General features: G+C 39.5%; 1 protein-coding gene across 1 annotated transcript; it reads left to right on the forward strand.

The window, feature by feature from the left end:
- Nucleotides 1-6444: 6444 nt before the first annotated feature.
- Nucleotides 6445-21261, forward strand: LOC124279176. Its single transcript, XM_046714974.1, has 9 exons — nt 6445-6755; nt 10336-10542; nt 10846-10885; nt 11685-11830; nt 12522-12716; nt 12937-13163; nt 14130-14230; nt 15709-15734; nt 21127-21261. The coding sequence occupies exons 2-9, from the start codon at nt 10348-10350 to the stop codon at nt 21259-21261; spliced, it is 1065 nt and encodes a 354-aa protein (XP_046570930.1). The 5' UTR covers nt 6445-6755; nt 10336-10347.
- Nucleotides 21262-22226: the final 965 nt, after the last annotated feature.

Consider the following 22226-nt stretch of genomic DNA (forward strand, 5'->3'; position numbering starts at 1 on the left):
TATGTTTAATGGTACTTTTCTGACTCGTGTTTTAGTGTTAATATATCCGGTTTTCTTTCTTGATAGCAGTGGCTGTAATCGTTCGAGGCCAGTCACATTCCAAGCCGCAGAGTGTTTCCATAAGATAGAATGCAACTACTATAGCATTCTCTTCCACAGAGGTTACTCCCGTCAAATCTTCCTACGTAACCTCTGTTCTAATATGGCCCATATTTCCCGGTTCTCGTAAAATCTAGCGGCCAAAGATGGCAACACACGAATATCCTCCTTCTTTCTATCAAATCAGAACGATGTTACATCGACTTAGATTCTGCAGGGGACTTGTATTGATGTTTACACAAGACGATTTAATGGCTAGCTTGTCGGTTGTCAACGGGGGCGATGGAGACGCCACTGATCCGCCATAACATGACTGAGTTCTGTCTAGAAGAAACGTTTGCGCATAATGCGCAGGGAAGAAGCTTTAGTTTTCTCCAGAAGTATACACGGAAGTACCGAGGCCTTGCAGATGATCACTTTTGAAACAACGTCGCTGATTGCATCAACTATATCTTGATTGCCTCCAATCACGAGTCTTGAACATCACCACACCAAGAAAGGGCCGTATTAGAACAGAGGTTCTGCAGTAGGAAGATATGACAAATGGCCTCTGTGGGAAGAGAATGCTACTATATAGATACTCAAACAGGTTCCTGGCATCGCAGCGGAACGGAAAGACCAGGAAGTCAAACTATCGCGCAGTTCGTGTGGTGTTGCCTGTCAACATAGAACTGTCTTTAAAATAAATACACAGCATTTATGGACTTTAGCCCAGCTTATTGAACTGAACATATGTAATACGTTTCACCATATATGAAGCATCGGCCGCAGGACTATCTCACCATCTCAAACAGAGATTTGGACTGTGTACCAGAGTAAAGTCGACTATAGAAGATGGAATGCATAAGTGCCTCTTTTACCAAATTATTCTTCTAAAAATTATTTCATGTTACAGCTAATATATATAGTTCGATTAGTAGGCTTTAGATGCTACACGACAACTGAAAAGTGTAAAGAACCACTCTGTATCTTTGGTTAAAATGTACAATTCACTGAATCCTGAGTAAAGACGCCACCGAAAATAGGTAGAGGGTTATGTACAAAGGACGGTACGTTCCTCCAGATGGCTTCAGAGATGCGGTGCAGCGAGAGAAGCATAGGCGGATCAAAAAGCTGTATCCGCCCCAGAAGCATCTGAGTAATACAATAATGATAAGATATAGATCGGAACTACACCCTCCCCAAGAATACACGCCATATATTCTTTTGAAGAATGTGCATAGTCTAAGGTGTTGCCGGCAGGTGATGACATACCTGAATCGCCTGGCACCCAGATTCACATAAAGTTTGTTCCACGCGCATTCTGGACATGTACTCTCAGGTACCTCTTGCGTCTACACTTGCGGGAGATAGGAGGGGCGGTATGGTAATCCTGAGTGGTTAACACGTTCGCTCGTCACGCCGAAGACCCGAGTTCGATTCCCCACATGTAGGTACAATGTGAAGCCCATTTCTGGTGTCCCCGCAATGATATTGCTGGAATATTGCTAAAAGCGGCGTAAAATTCAAACTCACTCACACACACTCAATTTCAAAGGAAATGTCTCCCGCAATTTGAGTGGTGTCCCCAGAATTACCGTGGTATGAACTGCAAAAAGTCGATAAAACCTGACGTGACTTGACTTTTCTCTGCATATGTTAGCAGTATATTTTATGTTGATTCATTTACCCATGCTCATGACATACAAGTCCTGCAGCCCCTAGACGCTGGGGATTATCCAGCCATTCAAGGAAGCTCATTACAGGAGACATCAGCTCAATCACCTTGTTGATTGCACAGGGCCTCTTCCTGGCCTATCTGGTTATAATGCCACCCTGGATATAATGTCATATTTTCTCCCTGGACAAACGGTGGCATTATAACCGAGGTATACTCGTACTCGAAATCGTACAATAAACCTTAGATTTTTAGTCTCCTGAGCATGAAACGGTTTTATCGCTTACATTTGTTCGTACCAACTCTGCGGTTAAGCTCAGTTAGGTCTATATTTAGTCATCGTGGCATAATTTCCAAGTAATGTATTGATATTCCGAAAGCGAATCACGACAGCACAGGCGAACATAGACTAAGGCTTAACCTCTGAATATATAATTTTGACAATAACAAACAAGCCCATTTTTGAAGTGAAAAAGAGCCCTAGGGAGACCAGAGATTCAGAACCTGGAGGAAATCTAGACTTGCTTTATTTAGGGCTTTAGCACTGCAGAGAGGGCTTGGCAGTAGGGAAATTAATGTGGTTCAGGGACTGTGAAACAGACTAAGGCGAACACAATGGAAGCTTCGAGAGAGCATCACTGATACCGTACTTATTGTAGAAACAACCCCTGTAATTATTGTCAGTCCCAGGCCTCATGACATACTACCAATGGCTCTACATTAGTTCTGTTATAAGCGCCCTGGCTGTGTTATTCCCAGCTCAGTGTAGCTAATACAGTCAAATCCCGATGAGTCGAATGTCGGTGTCTCGAATATTATGCATAACTCGAAGTCCCTGTCGGTCCCGACCATTCCCTGTAATAGTTGTCATCATTTGAATACCGGTTACACGAATTCGTCTCATAAATACACACGATGACTCGAAAAGGAAATTTGGTCCCATGAGATTCAAACAACAGCAATCTTGTATACATAAGCCGAAGTCAGTCAATGAGAAGTTGATTGGTGTAGCAAACTGATCCAATTAACAAACCAGCGCGGCTCACACCTTTCCGCCATTTTACGGAAATCACTGTCTGTGCTAATCAGACTGGAACTGATAAGGTGCCCCTATTAGTGATATGGAAATCATTAGATAAACAAATGCTTAGGCCGAGGAATTAGGACTGGATCATCTTTTTTTCTACCCTGATGGACATACCTATGTCTCGAATACATGGATAAGTCGAATTTATTACTTGGTCCCCAGCGATTCGACTCATCGGGATTTGACTGTAATTATTATTAGAAGAAACACGGTAGTCTATTTACAACGCTTGGCTTGTTGCACAACACAGAACTAAAAATAAATACACCTCACAGCTGACGCCAATGAGATTCAAATATGAATCGAACAGATTACTTTCGTGGAGAGACAGTTTTTAGGATCCATGCTTACAATAGGCTTAGGTATTTAAACCAAATTTGACCCCACATCATAGTTTTCTGTTGAATCTATGATTTGATCCTTAGCAAGTGTGAATAGTATAGATGGAATATTGCTGAAAGCGGCGTAAAACAATACTCACTCACGCAACCATGTTTTCATTTGGACGTAATATGACGAGGCACGAAAGCATTAAAAAGTTTATTTCTACATTTTCATCTATTTCGAACTGTCTTGCCTTAAATCAATCATAAAGGTTTATTAAACACTTGTACATATGACATGTCAGGATCCATGAATTATCACTGAATACCCGTGTCTCTTTCGTGGTGAAGACAAGTTGAACCTTACACGTAATTAGCCTATGAATACCACACCTATAGGGGCGCTTTTCCGTAACACACACACACACACACACACACACACACACACACACACACACACACACACACACACACACACACACACACACACACACACACACACACACACACACACACACACACACACACACACACACACACACACTAAATATCTTGTACTTGTTATGCTGTACAGATCGTGACGCATGATAAACTACCTCCTATTAAAAAACCCAACAACAATTATAAAGCCAAAAACCAGCCCAAAATATCAATGGACGGTATGAAATGACACTTCAGCCCAGAATAATTATTAACATTATCAACAAATATAATTTTGTGTCTTACGCAGAACATTTTGGGTCAGTGCGCTTGGCCTAATCCGCCTCATACACATTCTATGCAAGACGGTTTATACAGAAGGTTTGTTATATAACATAAATTTGTCAAATAATACATGTCTATTTACGTAAAACCATTAAGTGCTTTGACGAAGTTCATTTAGAAGTTAAACAAGCGACATGACAGAAGTGCTGATAAATTAAGAACCATAGCTCTGCGGGATGTTGAAATATTTGGGTATTCCTTAGTTGGAATATAGAGACGTCTTTCTGGCTTGTAACAGGTAATAACATTATAAATATTTTGGCAACGTCCTGTTTCTCTTGATAGATAACGTATAGAAGTTCTGAATTATAGGATAGGTAAATACATGTAAATAGTTTTGGAAAGGCGAAGGATGTTTGAGTTAGGTTTGATTTTAAGGTAATGATAATATAGTCCTTTGAAAACTAGAGCTTGAAAATGAAAAATTGGAAAGGCAAAGGGTGTTTGAGTCAGGTTTGATTTTAAGGTAGTGATAATATAGTACTTTAAAAATTGGAGCTTGAAAATAAAAATTATGTCTGCCCCTGTTTTCAGAAATTGAGTACATTTGTGAATGAACTCTGTGGTTAAAGCGTTCGCTCGTCACGCCAAAGACCGGGTTCGATTCCCCACATGGGTACAATGTGTGAAACCCATTTCTGGTTCCCAGCCCTGATATTGCTGGAATATTGCTAAAAGCGGCGTAAAACTAAATTCACTCACTCATTAGTATTTTAAAGAAGTCTGTTTATAAAGTACACTGGATAATTTCATGGGTCCACTATTGCAGGTTAATCTATGTTAACATGGGAACATTATTAATAGATCCTACGGTATCAGGTAACATGCCGAGGATTGCACTGGACCAGGTGCTTATTTTTTCAGTCGGTGGATGTTTCGGCATGTACATGTTTTGGCATGTGAAAGGTTGGTCTCACGTTTGAGTAATAAACGTTTGAGTGAGTGAGTGAGTTTAGTTTTACGCCGCACTCAGCAATATTCCAGCTATATGGCGGCGGTTTGTAAATAGTCGAGTCTGGATCAGACAATCCAGTCATCAACATCATGCCCACCAATCCACTGACTGAGATACGGTGACGTGTCAACCAAATCAGCGAGCCTGACCACCCCCCCTCTTACGATAAGAGCAGGTTGCTGAAGACCAACCTAACCTGGATCACCACGGGTCTATTCTCAGAAAGGGCTATGTGAGGCATACAGACAGGTTTAGCACACGCCCACACACACTCATACACATACCTTGCCTTAAATATTATTCAATGCAGCCTTTTTACCTTGTGAATTCTTATACGACAATTAATAAGCGAATACATGCACAACTAAGTTTAGAAGCTTTGGTCACGTGTAATTTAACACACCTCTAGGTAACTACTACTAATGTTTTGGTGTTAAAGGGAAGTGTTTACTATACCACCTAAATATTCAAGGATCTGCAGGAATTAATTTTATTGGTATTTTTATGTTATGTTGATTTTGATTGCTTAGGTCAAAATGAAAGTCTTCCGAACGAAAATCGTGTTTTATCATTATGAAAAGTAGCAGTACCTGTTAAAAAACAGAATTTTTAGGTGAGAGAAAATCTGTTTTCTTGGTAAGAAAACCGTTTATATTTACAAATAGATACAATTAAATAGATAGGGAATAGCGTAGGCTAATTTGTTTGTAATCTCTTTTTTCCGAAGTCCTATAATCGGTTTAAGAAAGAGAATATAACATGCCGACAATTCAGTAGACACCTTATTAATATGATAAATTACATAAATCATTTTAAAGACTTTACCCTTTCTCTATCGTTCAAAGAACTGCGAGTGATTTTAAATAGCTGAAAATTCCCATGACTCACTATTTGTAGCCAACCTGTTATAGATCTAATGGCGCATTATTTAATCTCATGTGCATATTAACGTAACCTGTCGGAAACTGTCGGAAATATCCGAACACTAATAGTGTTGACATATTTCTCATGAATAAACAACGCCTTCTTGGAAGTCTAAAATACGCATACATTACGTAATCAAAATATTTACCTTTTTGATGTGCTACTATCGTACAACTATTCTGTAATGTACCATACACACGGGTTCCTACTGTCTATTTATACATAACAAAACGAGACTATCTCTATATACATTGAATAATAAGTAAGAATTACTTTTAGAATTATCACAAATACCAAATGCACAGTTGGCGGAAATACTACTTATATCAGAAAAAGGGAAAGTGAAATACGTAGCGAAGAAAATATCAGCAGCAGGTGCTTCTTACGCGTTCCAGGAAGTATATTCGACTCGAAGTATTCAGTTATGAATTTAATGTGAAATTGAAGTTCAAACTTACGCTCGTTCAATGTAAGGTGGTATAAACTAGGTATATTCCATCCGCATGTGTTGGCATGACGATAATTTGGATATTCCTGTCGATAACGTTAGTTATCAACGAGGTAGTGGTCGCTACTTTCGCTTTCATTCAAATGTCGCCAACCAACATCTAACCAGCTGATAGCCTTCTGACTTGATGTTTAAATAGAACATAAGCGTTTCCTGGATTTTCCTGATTTTCAAGAATTCTATTTGTACGTCTGATTCCAGTGGATATGAATCTGTTGACAAAGCTATATTGTGTTATATATATCTGTTACGTCAGATAACTTAAGTGACGATCGATGTCATATGCATTGTGAATGTATATATACTCTCATGCGTGTGAAACTGTGCTCATTTATACATTTCGAACGTGAGAGTTCGGTTATTCGTTGGATATCTATGCGTGGTAAGCATCAACTACTAGCTGCATGAAAACCTAGACTAAACACACATCTCAATGGGTAAGTACAACGATCTACGTGTGTTAACTTTGTACTCCTCAAGACCTGCTTAAATATACATGTATTAAGCAAGTGTTGTGGTCAATAACAATATAGCTGAAGTTCATCTTCTTGTGTTGATCATGATGTTCATCTCAAGGGTGGATACAGCTTTTTGAAAATGGTGGGGTGCACACTCTTGGGAAAGAGGGGTGCACACTTCATTTTCACCCGTTTTCACAGGTTATTAATAAAACTTTCAGGACAAAAAGGGGGCTGCGCACCCCTGCACCTATGCATCTTATAGGCAGAAATGTTGGTCCATTCTCTGTCTGTGTGTTGTAGTCAATCTGGAAAATGTGATTAAATTAGGGAGTTACAAATACAAAGTGCCTAAATATTTCAGACATGTTATGAATAGAACTGTTCGACTATTTACAAATTGACTGGGAATTATTAAGTGCTTCGATCTGAGGCCAAATATTAAGAAAGGAATATAAACTTTCACTTTCACTTTCTTGGAGTGTTATCATTTTCAGACATAATCAAATAAACCATCAAAACATGTTTATAATTTGGTGTCACAGAAGAGTTAATTATTGTCAATATGACAGTGAAATATTTAGGAGCGTAGGAAATAGCTTAAGTGAAGTTTTCTGTCATTTTCAACATTGACTGTAATAATTAATCATTCATATATGTAAAACAACAAGAAGCAATTAAGGTGAAAATGGATTGGATTTACTGTTGCTAGAACTACCTCTATTGTGTGTATTTTGGCTATTGTTTGTCCATACTTACCGCACATTGCCACACTGTCATTGGCCAGACATGATCCAGTGATAATTACAGACAATAATTATTTAACACTGTGATAATCATAGCTAGTCTTTCAGGATGATAGTTTCCTGATCTTTATATTTGCTTGATATTAACCTTCTAGAGAAAAAATTGTTTCACAAAACAGTGAGGACACCATAAATTATGTACCTGTAGTAAGTGTGTGTTTTCAATACTGGTCCCTCCTTATCACTGGGACCCGTTAAGGTTCGGGTTAGAATATTGATCTTCTGTAACCGATGCTTGTCGTAAGAGGCGACTAACGGGATCGGGTGGTCAGGCTCGCTGACTTGGTTGCCACATGTCATCGGTTCCCAACTGCGCAGATCAATGCTCATGCTGTTGATCACTGGATTGTCCCGTCCTGACTCGATTATTTACAGACTGCCGCCACATAGCTTGAATATTGCTGAGTGCGGCATAAAAATAAACTCACTCACCTAATCACTGTTGCGCAACAAGGTATACGTCTAAGAGTGAGTGAGTGAGTATGGTTTTACACTTCATTTAGCAATACACCAGCAATGTCAGGGTGGGGGGACACAAGAAATGGTTCTCTTTCTTGATAAAAAGTATTTCATATAGTATTTAAGGTACTTTGGCTTTACAAGATTATCCAGCTAATATAACATATAGGCAGAGTGTGTCTAACTGACTCACCTCTATGTGAACATCTGGTGTCAGATGATTCATAAACACATGCTAATGATATTGTTGGTATCAAACATTGAACTCTGCTTAAAGTTAAGATTTCCTATTTTAATGGGAATGCTTTTTGTTGCATTTCATTTAAATGTTTAAATTGATGTACATTGTATTTTAATGATTCCCTTAATTGTTTTGTATATTTTCTAAAATTTAGTTATTTCTGAGACTGCCTCTATGGCTTTAATGGATAGAGAGTCTGCACAAAGAGCAGATTTTCGATGTTGGATTTCTGACCACATCAGGAATGGTTGGTTCTGAAGTAGTATGCTTTGTCTGTATGGAATATCTGTGTTAAACTGTAGCATGGCATCACAGAGAGCCAGACCTATAAAGTTTGTCAAAGTACAAACAGTCATACACATATATATGCCTTGTCTGAATAAGAGCTATAACTGTATATAATTGCATTTTCAGATCCGCTTGTGTTCCTTAAGCAGCTGCATTCCTTTTTTTCCACTCCGGAAGAACATCATCATGGGGCAGGTAGATCTATTTTATATTCTGCTAAAAATACATGAACTTATATAGTTTTGAAGTTTTAGAGCATTATGCCAGTATCAGGTATATTGCAGTTATACTCTCTGAAGCTATAGTATAACCAACTGACTGACTGACTGAGTTTAGTTTTACGCCGCTTTTAGCAATATTCCAGCAATATCACGGCGGGGGACACCAGAAATGGGCTTAACACATTGTGCCCATGTGGGGAATCGAACCCGGGTCTTCGGCGTGACGAGCCAACGCTTTAACCACTAGGCTACCCCACCGCCCCAGTATAACCAAGCTGGTATATTCTCATAAGGTGAGGCTAATGCCACTCACAGTTATAATTACAGTTATTCTCTCTGAAGCTATAGTATAACCAAGCTGGTATACTTCTCATAAGGAGACACTACATACCACTCACAGCTATAATTACAGTTATACTATCCCAAGCTATAGTATAATGAAGCTGGTATGCTATATCATGAATTGCTCAATGGTTAGACAAAATTCTAGTCTATCAGTACATGCAACTATACCTGTTGTACTATGTCTATATCTAGCATCACCTTGGGCTTTCCTCTCTCACTGTGAAACATCTTAGTGTAGCATCTTTCCTGTGTTCCTTAGAGGAGTTAGTCTAGGTAAGGTGTTTGCTCTTAAAGCTAAAGACCCAGGTTTGCTTCTCCACATGTCATAGTGTAAAACCATTATCACTCACACCCTTGTTATCATTCACCATTATCACCCACACTCTTGTTATCATTCACCATTATCACTCACACCCTTGTTATCATTCACCGTTATCACCCACACTCTTGTTATCATTCACCATTATCACCCACACTCTTGTTATCATTCACCATTATCACCCACACTCTTGTTATCATTCACCATTATCACTCACACTCTTGTTATCATTCACCATTATCACCCACACTCTTGTTATCATTCACCATTATCACCCACACTCTTGTTATCATTCACCATTATCACTCACACCCTTGTTATCATTCACCGTTATCACCCACAGCCTTGTTATCATTCACCGTTATCACCCACATCTTGTTATCATTCACCGTTATCACCGACATCCTTGTTATCATTCACCGTTATCACCCACACCCTTGTTATCATTCACCATTATCACCCACACCCTTGTTATCATTCACCGTTATCACCTACACCCTTGTTATCATTCACCGTTATCACCTACACCCTTGTTATCATTCACTGTTATCATCCGCACCCTTGTTATCATTCACTGTTATCACCCACACCCTTGTTATCATTCACCGTTATCATCCGCACCCTTGTTATCATTCACTGTTATCACCCACACCCTTGTTATCATTCACCGTTATCACCCCCACCCTTGTTATCATTCTCCATTATCACCCACACCCTTGTTATCATTCACCGTTATCACCCACACCCTCGTTATCATTCACCATTATCACCCACACCCTTGTTATCATTCACAGTTATCACCCACACCCTTGTTATCATTCTATGCCATGATGCTCTCTGTATTGTTAAAGCATTTACTTACTGCTTTCCTATTGGCCAGACTATCCAGAAGATGATGTCTGAAACCAAGGACATGGAGGACTTGCTGCGGGAGGGCATAGAGAAGGTCATGAATTCAGAGTTCATGCCCATAGATTATGAGACATTGGTGACGTCCATGAAGGTTTGTCTCAGTCCAGCAGGAATTCCAGAAAAGACTCAGGCTATGATACTCATCTGCCAATTCACAGAGTATGCCTTGACACAGGTATGTTACCATGGTTGCACAAAGAAAGCAAGATATTCTTTTTCTTATGTGGATTATTGTTGTTAATGGGTGGTAAACAAACTCAGAGTTATTCATGGTAAATATAATAGCAGAAAATAATTTGTGAATGTATACTTTTCACTTTTATGCTGATACTTTATTATTAATCATCTTTATAAGTTTGCAGGATTCTTTCTACATTTAAGTATCTTTGGTGTATCATGAAATAATCAGAAAATCTCAGAAAAGTGCTGATATTTCTTAGTGTATTAGTGGTACTTAATATTTAATTTCTATTTTCAGGGGTGTGACATTTTTCAAGCTTTTCAATATTTCTACAGAAGTAAGTGAGATTGTTTTTTGCATCAAATTAGCTACAGATTTATAAATCCTGTTTATGTATAATATCAGTCAAAATATCCCGAAACTGCCTTTGTGTCAATTTTATCCTCAAATAATGAAAACGTTATTCTCCAACTTGCGTTATATGTAAAACATGCGTTATCATTAAGAAATGAACTGTTAAGCATTGATTAACTTTATTCCTTCCATCCTTGTATTATTGTGATCATTAATATATGAATATCATGTATTTTCCTTGTATGGGCCGGAGGCCTTTAAATACAATAAACACTTTGACTTGACTGTAAGTTAACCTTGCGACTATAAAAGCAAATTGTACTCAAGGCTATGGGAATTTATGCTTTAAATATGAGAGTAAGAATGAGATACTTTCCTATTTATAAACCGATGTGCTTAAATATAGTGATATATTTTTAAGTGATCATCCCTTTGGGAATGTTTTCAAAACATATGTCGAATGTGGTTGGTGCATTTTAATGTTTAAGTGGCACATTAGTGTTTTGTTATGCCTGTTTACTTGAAACAGTGTAATTTAGTCTAATTAACTGGTCACAAAAGGTGATAATGTTTTATTTTAGGTCATGGGCTTTAATACATGTGTCACTAGTAAGTGTTCACAGTGTATACATGTAAGTAAATGGAGACTATTTGTTGTGTGAAGCATCTTTTTTCTTGACGTGAGAACATTTTAGTTTCTTTTCTTTGCCCAGACAGGACTATCATTTAATTTGGGCACAATAAAATACTATTACATTATCCCTGCCTGTGTTTTGTTACAGCCATGATTCTTCTTGACATCACTGCCAGGCTGGATGGAAAGGAACCTGGTCAGGAACTGATCATAAATATGGCCTGTTCCAGTACTGGAAGCTTTCTGTGGAGGACCCTGTTCCTTGACAGTGATATATGGAGGATGAACGAAACGGTAATAAGCCATACTTCACCAGACATACCATCCTTAATAAAAACTATATGCTGAATAATTACAATGTTTTAAAAATCATAAAGATTGTTCAGGGCGCAATTCAAAGCATGTAGAATTTGCACTGGTGCAACCTGAAATTTGCAAAACCTCATATTTATACAAACTTGCACTGGTGCAACCTGAAACTACAAATCGTAATTTCATTTTTATACAAACTTGGTGCAACAAGTTCATTATGTGAGGTTGCACCAGGTGCAAGTAGGTTTCATTTCCTTCTGACTGAGCCCCATTGTTTATGGCATTGGGCAGGTAGGGGTTGAGAGTTGTTATATTCTGTGCCGTTTGATTTACTTAGGCTCAATGTGTTATCTGTTATTTGTTGGTTGGAATTTCAGATCATTCTGATTATGGTTGGTTTCACAAGAGTCAACATTTGATATTTGCCTAAGGACAAGGATACAGTTTTGACATGATACAGAATGTGTTATAAGGTCTCCATGAATTTTTATAAGTGCTCATATTTCTTGTTCATGGCTATCAGTGGGCCATATTGTTACTACAACTGCAACTACCTCACAGTAATTACTACCACTACTACCACTACCACTACAACTACCACCACCACCACCACTACAATTTCTACTACTACTTCTACGACTGCTAATACTATCACTGTTTTATTACTCAACAGAGCACACTACAGATGTTGAGAGACTTGAGAGAGTTGGTGTTTGAGTATATGAAGGAGAATCCAGCATTCTCGTTCTTCTTGTGCCTGGACTTGATCCGAGCATACATGATCGCTGGCAGAGGGTTCCCCCAAAAGCAAAAGACAAGGACAAGAGGTGATCTCATACTCCTTCTGGCCAAGTGCAGCTACCAAGCAGTAAGTCAATAATATTGTGTAATTTTGAATGTGTCCAATTTAAATATTTGTGAAATATGTGTGAAAATGTGAAAGAGTTTATGCTTGTATACACATTGCATTAATGAAATCATTTAATTTGCTCTATATAAATGTAAAAATGAGTTTTCCCCATTTATTCCTGTTTGTGCGAGAGAAATAAACATAACTGACAGGTCGTCTTGTTGTTTGCCTGTTGTAGGGGCAGTACAGACTCTGCACCAGATACAGTAAAGAGGGTACGTTCTTTTTAAATAGATCAGATTTCCGTTTAATAATATTACATTGTGAATATTACAATAGCATTCATTGCATACAGCTATCTTCACCTCGAACACAGGCTATCAACATGTCTTCAGGGAATCTGTGCATGCCAAATAATTCTAATCAGGATATGAAGCTAACACTAACATTACAAAGTGAATTTCGGTTGAACATTTTCTTCTGATACCTACAATGATAAAATGTTCAGGAACAGACATTACTTCCACCACTGTTGTTGATCAGTGGAGATAACTTCATATATTAAAGTTTTGACACAGGTGAAATAAACTGAGGGTGGAAATTTGACAGTTAGACAATGGTTAAAAACATTCTCATTATATAAACATCAAATGTTTTGATTACATACAATACCATTTAGAAAGTGGTCAAATGTAATATATGTTATATTTGGGATTACAATTTCTTAGTGAAAATTACAGATTCTAGTACTTTTTGGGGCCCATCCGGATTCAAAACCCACACCCTCAGTCAGGCACCTAATCGCCAGTGCACAAAGTCAGCTGCCTAACTCTACTCAGCCGCACTGACTTCCACATTGTAGATTTAAATCCCAGATGAGCCTCAACCCAAATTACAACGTTGTACTTAGCTAAGTGTAATCCTAAATATAGCCTATGTTTATCAAGATATTTTGCTTGTATATACTATTTTAAAGAGATGGACTCTACACAGTGAGTCTTACTTGTATGACATCTTGAATGAGATTGCTTGTATTATATGTGAAAAAATACATTAACAATAGACTCCATAAGAAAGTATGTTTGACTACTATTAAACCAATTTTAAAGGTCCTGCCAATATATGTTTACCAAATGCTTCTGCAAACATCTCTCGTCGAAATCAGAAGGTGATGGGAACATTTTAAGTGTTGGAAGAACTAGCTTTAGAATCATTATAGCTCTTCCAGGTACAGTGTAGTGAAGGTTACTAAATATCACAAAGTGTGAGGGGATGTGAATTGTGCTCAGTTTTTCAGCCTGTGTACCCCCTTTGTCATGTAATAGCCACCATATAGCTGGAATATTGCTGAGTGCTGTATAAACCTAGCCTCCCTCACTCCTTGGTCATGTCATGCTGTGTTTTTCAGCCTATGAGCTGTTTTGACTGCAGCAGCTACGTTCCCTATGAACTCTGGGCAAGAGCTCTTCACAAGAGTGGACAATACCGTGCAGCACTGGACAAGGTTGAATATGCTAAGGGAATGCATTCAGGTATAGTTGCCTGAAGTTACTCACTTCTGTACAGGTACCCGTGAAGATCGGATTAGAAATGGTCCCTCAGTAACCCATGGCCGTCGTAAGAGGTGACTAACTTGGGATCGCGTGGGCAAGCTCGCTGACTTGGCTGACACATGTCATCGTATCCCAATTGCGTACATTACTCATGCTGTTGATCACTGGATTGTCTGGTCCAGACTTGATTCTTTTACAGTTGCTGCCATATAGCTGAAATATTGTTTTGGCATAAAACAACCAACCAACCAACCAATCTGTGCAGGTGGAACTGGATGTCATGTTTGAGATGATCATTACAATCTGTAGTACAGTGACAATGTGATGTGGTCAGTTTCCAACTAGCGTGACTAGCAGTAATGGTATGTTGCTGGCCTAGTTATATAACAGATATCTTGACATCCATACTAAAATTGCTGATATCTTAAATTATCATGTTATCAGTTACATTGGTGTTTGGCTATTTATAGGTTGGCACTACCATTACAAAGTGTTACTAATGGTAATAATATTTTCTGTGCTATGTATAAATGTAGAAGGTTTTAAAAAAAAATCAATCCAAGTTGATACATATATACAGGACAAGAAAATAAAGCAGCATCTTCAGAGTATATGGACCAACTGCATCAGGGAGATGTCTGCATCTATGCAACAACCGACAGCAGAGCCAGATGCTGATTGGTTGACAGGGACCAACATAAGCACCATCCAGGTATCTGATATTAAACTTAACATAGATTATCTAATGGCATTTTATGTCTATTCGCAAATGTGCATACATGTTTGTGTATAAATGTTTCCTTTGTTTTTTATTTGAGATTTAACAATATCTCATCAATGGAGATCTTTAAATAACTTGAGAGTGATAGTGAGTGAGTGAGTATAGTTTTACACCGCAATATTCCAACAATATCAAGGCAGGGGACACAAGAGATGGGCTTCACACATTGTACACATGGGAGAAATTGAACCTTGGGCCTTCAGCGTGACAAAGAGCGAACGCTTATACCACTAGGTTACCCCACCACCTATAATGATATTTGAATGGAAGTTACCACATGTCTCAGGGGGCTGTTTTGTTTAATTCTCCCCATTATGATGTGTGTGTGGTGACTAGAGGATCCCTAAATGGGACTTGACAGACTGATGTGGAAATATGAAGTTGAAGATTCTTTCTCACCCCAAAAACACATTCGGCAGCTGAATCATTATCCGCAAATTAGAATGAATATCTGGCTTAAAATAGATTCAGGCCTATATTGAAGAATGGGGATAATGAGCGTCTGGAAAGAAATACATGTCGGGGCACTTTATGGAGAAAATATTGTATAGCTGATGACCTACGTCACTTCTGAATGTGATATTGTTTCATGTTATTCTGCATGTGTGTGCCCTGCACCCTGAGATGGATCTGATATCCCCATTGTTGTGACACAACCAGAACTTGTGTGTTCCAGTTGCGGCAAGCTTCCAGGCTCAGCGGGTAAGAACATCATGTGAAGAAAAACGGCATTCAAGACTGTGAGTTTGTGATCTAGACGTTTTTATGAAACTATGTTTATCATCACAGCACGGTGAAGAGATGCGTTTTATACATATATTACCAAAGAAAGTTTAGGACCACCAGTATGAATGAATCAGATGGTCATATCCAGTATTATAGTCATGACTCTACATACTGGCAAACAATGATAAGTTGGACCGGCGCAGAGAACACGTTTACGAGAATTAGACGGTGCGGCAACGAAACAAACGCATTTGGTTTGTGAAGGTAGAACGAATGTAGACTGGTGCGTGCGGTGCGTGACGGTGGTACATGAAGAATGTTGCATCTGCAGAGAGCAGGCGCTGTTAGAAGCTAGCTTATTATTGCGGACTGTCTCTCTTTAGCATCGCGCTACGCCCGATTTGCGGACAGCGTGACAGTAGCGAAGCGCCGGTGGCGCTGCTCATGCATGATAATGCAGGCCGGTGTCCGGGTCGATTGCTCAGCTTATCGCTTGTTTGCCGGTAGATATCGTGAAAAGTATGACTTACGGTAACGTGTTTGTGATGGCTGCAAATTGGAATTTGTGTGGTCATGGTCTGTTGCAAGACGAAGGTCCGCTTTCACAGTGAATCAGCATCGGCGCATAATTACATGTATTGTAAAATTGTTGGGAATATGACATCATAATGCGGTAAGGACCGTCACGATTTCGACCGGTCTAAACTTTATTATCGCAATAACAACAAACACATCTTCACTGTCTCTTTAATGATGATATCTAGTTCAAAACGATACAAATCTGAAACTCGAAAATACCATTTCTTCACCACCTGCTGGCCTGCTTCGCAACAATAAAGACTGATTGTCACAGCTATCAGAATCTCAAAGAATCCATCAAAGTACGAGAATACACACACATGCAAACTTCTGGTAATATCACATTAAAGTGACGTAGATCGCTGTAACCTGACTTATCTTCATTTCAACGTCCTGATTTTCAATATAGGCAACGAACCGGGATATCTTCAGCTGCCGAAATATGTTTAGTGAAAAAAATTAATTCAATATTTCCACATCATTCGAAGTCCCCATTGAGACCCGATACCGCACATCATAATGAAACAAAACGGCCCCTGAGCTGTTAACTGTTCAAACATTATAGATGATCGAATGTTTCGGTATAACGTTAAGCATGAGCAGTCTTTCCATGTGTTGCAATGTGAAGCCATTTCTGTGATATTGCTGGAGTGCGGTGTAAACTATATACGCTCTTTCGCAGCTCGCTGAATTTCCGTGATGAATGTTGTTAAATTCGAGTAAAACGAAAGGCTGTTATACGCAAACGTATGTAACGGCTTTACCGAATGGTGCCAAATGCCATTGAATCGCATGTTGTTTAATATCGAATACTTATGGATGATTAATACCAATCGGCGTCTTGGCTCTGCTGTCGGCTGCTCTTCTGATGCGGTAACAACTGTTGTCGCGTATTATATGTCGGCGGATTGTTTTTAAAACGCTTCACATTGCCGCGAAAGCACCGGAAAATATTATTACCGTGGCTGCCTAACCGATGATGGCAAACTATAACGATCAACGCAATGTAACTGTTATGGATATTCAAGATAATCACAACAGACACCGGTATGGATGTCAGATCTGTTACATATAACTGGGCCGGCAACATACCGTACTGCCGAGATCACGCTGGTTGAGCTGATGCATCATTGATCGCTGTGCTACTGAATTTGTAACAGTCGCATCTTATTCGTCGGTTCACTTAACGAATTGATTTTGTTGATTTGACGTAGCGGTAATGTTTCATTTGTAATGGCGGCGGCTGTGAAATGTCGAGTGTGGCGGGCGCAATCGGCGTGAACGGCTAACCGCGGTGAATGCGATATATTGATAAACGAGTCGCCTAATGGGGACCGTTTACCAGTCGGATAATGCGGTGCTGTGCGGAAGTGGTAACTTCGTATTTGCTCGCGCAATTTCGCCGGCATGTTCGGCAGCGATCGTGCTTTAAATCGCTCTTTGTTAATAACGAGTTATGGGGCACGATGGCGGCTTTCTTGACTTGAGCACGGCGTGAACATGTTCGGTGGACATGCGGCGCTCTGGAAAACATGTTCAGCATGTCGATTGTTTTGATTGTTTTACGGAACGGCTGAGCGCAATTCTACGTCCTCGCGCTTTGATGTTGCTGGAAGAGCTATGATAATGATTTCTGGACTCGACGCTAATCGTTTAAAATAACGCTAACGGATTTCGTTGGTGTTTGATAACTTTTGATGAAGCATTGACGGTAAAATTGGTTTTGTCAGTGGTCGATATATGTTTATGGGTCTTATTGATGTGCGCTCAATACGAAACGTCTCGTGAATGACCCTCTTCGCTGATAACGAATAAATGTAACCCAAAAACTGGCTGTTGCAATCGAAATGTTAACATAGGTTGCATTTGGGATTGCGCTTTCTTCAGTTGAGTACGGAATTCTGGTAGCTGGCGGACGAACAAATAGGTTAAATGGTAGATTAGGCTTGTGACGTGCGCAAATTGACTGAAATTATTTGAATCGAGTCGAACTGCTAGAATCTGTGCTTACTAAATCTGGCATATGTTGTTGACCGCTTTAAACGAACGACGTAATCAAAGTCGATTTGATGTTGTAATGATGTTTTGGCTTCATTAATCAACTTTGTCAAATTTCCGCCTCGGTTTATTGTCAAACGCACAATATATCGAGTTATCTCCGCTGATCAGCAATGATGTCTGTTCTAATTTGTCATTTAGCCAGGTATCAAGCAATGTTCAACCGAATTCACTTTGCCAATGTTCTATCCTGATTAGAAACCGTCCCTGGTTTATGTTGATAACACCGAGTAATAGTCTTATTCTTAATGATGCAATGTATTAAACGGAAAATCTGATCTGTTAAAAGAACATCTGTTGTACTGGCTGAACAGGCTAGCACAAACGACCTGTCATTCCATGTTCTCTCGCAAACGAAGATAAACAAATTTCATTTTACGATTTATACAAACGGAATTAATGATTTCGGTAATACGGCTATTATTCTGGCATAAACTAACTGCATTTTTCACGCATATTCTGAAGCTGTTAATTACGTCAAAAAGAATACGCAATATTGACTCGACTTATGATGCGGCGTCGCTTGTCTTTGTCTGCCAACGATAACTCGGATCGAAGTATCGAACGAGATAACTATTCTCCTTCATATACTCGAAACACCAACTATAACATCTGGTATTCTTCTCGATTGATAATAAAACAGTGAAACGATGATGATATTGCTGACGGTGGTTAATATGAAGCTTACTGATGACCGTGAACAGAAATATGTTGCCAAAATTGATAACGTGCGTAATATTGTCGCCGTCATGAGCAAATATCAAATCGACTCTGAAAACAACCATGTCGAATGATCGAAATTAAACAACGATAAATGCTCTATTCAATGCCATAAATAATGGTCGGTAGAGAAATGGCTACTTGCGCAGTAAACACTCATAATGAACTTGTTGCGCAATTTGTAAAATGAAATTACGACTTCAGTTTCGGTACCAGTCTGGTTTATATATGGTTTACCAAAATTTCCGGGTTGCACCAGTGCAAAATTCTACATGTGCGCCCTGTTTGTCTTTATGATTTTTTAAACGTATGATTATTCGGCATATGGCAGGATGGCGTAATCTGGTGAATGTAACTATTACCGTTCGTTCATCTCAGCATATCTGTCGAGAACGAGGGTCTCCGGCTTTCGATATACTGGAACGAGCCGTATTGTTCTGATCGGGTTCTCCGTCCGGCGCAATGATATTCGATCGCCGAACGCTTCGGTACGGGCGAAGGATAATGACCAGTACGGTGATATTTAAAGTAAATGATGGTCTATTCGCGAACAAACTAAATATTCTCGCGTCGAAAAGGTATTTCGCACAAAATGGTGCCCGTTGCCATTAATTTTATTACTGTGGAACGCTTTATGACGTATTAGCCCTTGTTTGTCGCGGCGATGAACCGGATGAACTAAATTACGCTGTTTCGAAGTGAACAGGCATCAACAAACGCTAATGCCCTTAGCTGATAAAGATGTGACCGTTCGACATCGATTTGCGGCATTGCGAGGTCGGTCGCTTAAAATATGTCTTCATGACGCGTCGATTTCTTGCTCTCGCATGGTCCCGCGTACTGATTTTGTTTATGATCGCCGGAACTAACACGATCCAGTCAAAGAACGTTTATTATGGTGGACTGCTCCGACTGGGGAAAGGCCGATATTCGCTGTTAATGATCTGTCCCGAGGATGAATGAAGTTGATCGATGTAACGATTAGACTGTGGCATGACAACGTTTACTGACGGTTGATAACGTTTTCAAATTGACTGATAAAATTGACTTTAGCGGTTTCGGATGACTGATGGCAGGGGCTATAAAATCTTGTATTGAACGATGCGAAAACAATCACTTGCTTCTATTGAAGTATTGACGATGCGCTGATAGTTATGTTGAAGTGCTAATACGCTGAAACTGTCGTACTTTCTATTTCATGATGCGCCAGATATGAAATGTGAAGAAAGAATCACCAACAACGTCGATTGATAATGAAAGTAATCGGCATGAATTGAGAATATACGTTCACCAATTGTTTCTTTATTATATTTGCCGTGATTAACTTTCTGGGACTGCCATTAACAATCACGTAAGAAAATATTCTTCTTCTGCGGCAAACCATACTCTGTGGTGGCGGATAATGATCACCAACCTGGTCTTTTCAATTCTGCTGGTTTAATAAACCTTCATGGACGTCATATCAATCTTCATAATCTATGAATGATATCTGAATTCATGACGCTCTCTAATAACGCTCCGCCGACGTCTCCATCGTCGCGGTTTCATCTTCTGGATATCTGACGAAATAGCAACAATACGGAAACATCATAACGCGAACTGTTAACGAATGAACTAACGAATGATGGCAATGAACGAATGATGACTTTGAAATTATTGGTATTGATGATAATGAATGACTGAAATTGAAGGCGATAACGACCGGTGATGGCACAAAAGGGTATTGATAACGTGATAACGAGGTACTGAACTGATAACGATGAACCAACGAATTGACGGTGATGAACGGGTAATTGATGAAGGAGATGACGAACGAATAACGGTGAATAACGAATTATGGAACGATTTGTGTTCGGCGCGAATTGATGACTAATGGTGAAGATGATGGCTGGTGGTGTTCAACGTTGTCGTGACTGTTTGATGACCTTTGGGCTGGTGATAACGATGTGAGCTTTGATGAGTGACAACATTGAATGGCTTTGAGGTAATGATGATAATGTGGTGTTAACAGAGTAGTGTTGGGCATGACGATGGCGGTGAAGCCAGTGATGGCTTTGGTATTGGTGATAATGGTGAATGGCTGAGTATTGACGGTAATGTTGATGTTAACAGGGCTATTGGTGATAACGTGATAACGGGGTATTGATGATAATGATGATGTTAACAAAGTATTGGTGATAATGTTGAACAGGGCAATGATGACAATGATTTTACTATGACGTATTGAGCGCAAACCTGAGTCTTTGCTTTGAAACGGCACTGCCTGGAACTAACTTTCCTCTAAGAGAACACGAGAAAGATCGCAAAATCATGCGATGAAGGAAAGCGGGTGATGCCAGATATGAACATGGTACGGCGAACATGGTTGCGTCACTGATGAACTTTAATGATGGCATGCCGGCACAAACCGCTGCTATGGCTTCGGGATATGCGTAGATAATGTGATGCTCACTTATGAAGTATGCCGGCGCGGGAACCTTCGAAGAACCAACAGTACGGTGGCATTAACTCGCCTTATGATATGCCGGCTTCCGATTGCTGGAGATAGGTGGTAATGTTAAAGCATTAAATGCGCCGACGTTCATTCTACGTGGCAATATTGATGCATGATATTTAACGAACGTCTCGTCATTGAATACTGGCACAAAGGCCTGGCTGCAATGATACTGGCATGATAACGCAAAACCGAAACATATAGCGTAATGTTTTGGCGAATATGCTGTGCCCTTCCGGAAGAAAAGATGCGGCACAACACTGGCGGATGCGAAATACCGATATATGCGGTTAGCAATGTTCGAACGAACATATATATGACCGACTGTAGACTGTTTGCGCAACGACGAAGCGCCCCATGAATAACATTATACTGTTCAATACGGTGCTTTGAACCGGACAAGCATGCCAGAACCAGCCGTTCTGTTCGATGATCGAAATCCCGGCATCGAAAATCGCTCTTTTATTGTTTCCTCATCCGTGAAAACCGCCAGAAATAAACTGAAATTTTATACCAAAGGCAAGGTGCGTAATACTAAACGTTTAAAATGAGGAATTCACGGTAAATAAGGAATCAACTTAAGCGAGTTCCGTGTTTGTACCAATGTCGACCCGGCG

The sequence above is a fragment of the Haliotis rubra genome, unplaced genomic scaffold, assembly GCF_003918875.1.
Source record: "Haliotis rubra isolate DU_JTF1 unplaced genomic scaffold, ASM391887v1 Scf2477, whole genome shotgun sequence".
NCBI lineage: Eukaryota > Metazoa > Mollusca > Gastropoda > Lepetellida > Haliotidae > Haliotis > Haliotis rubra.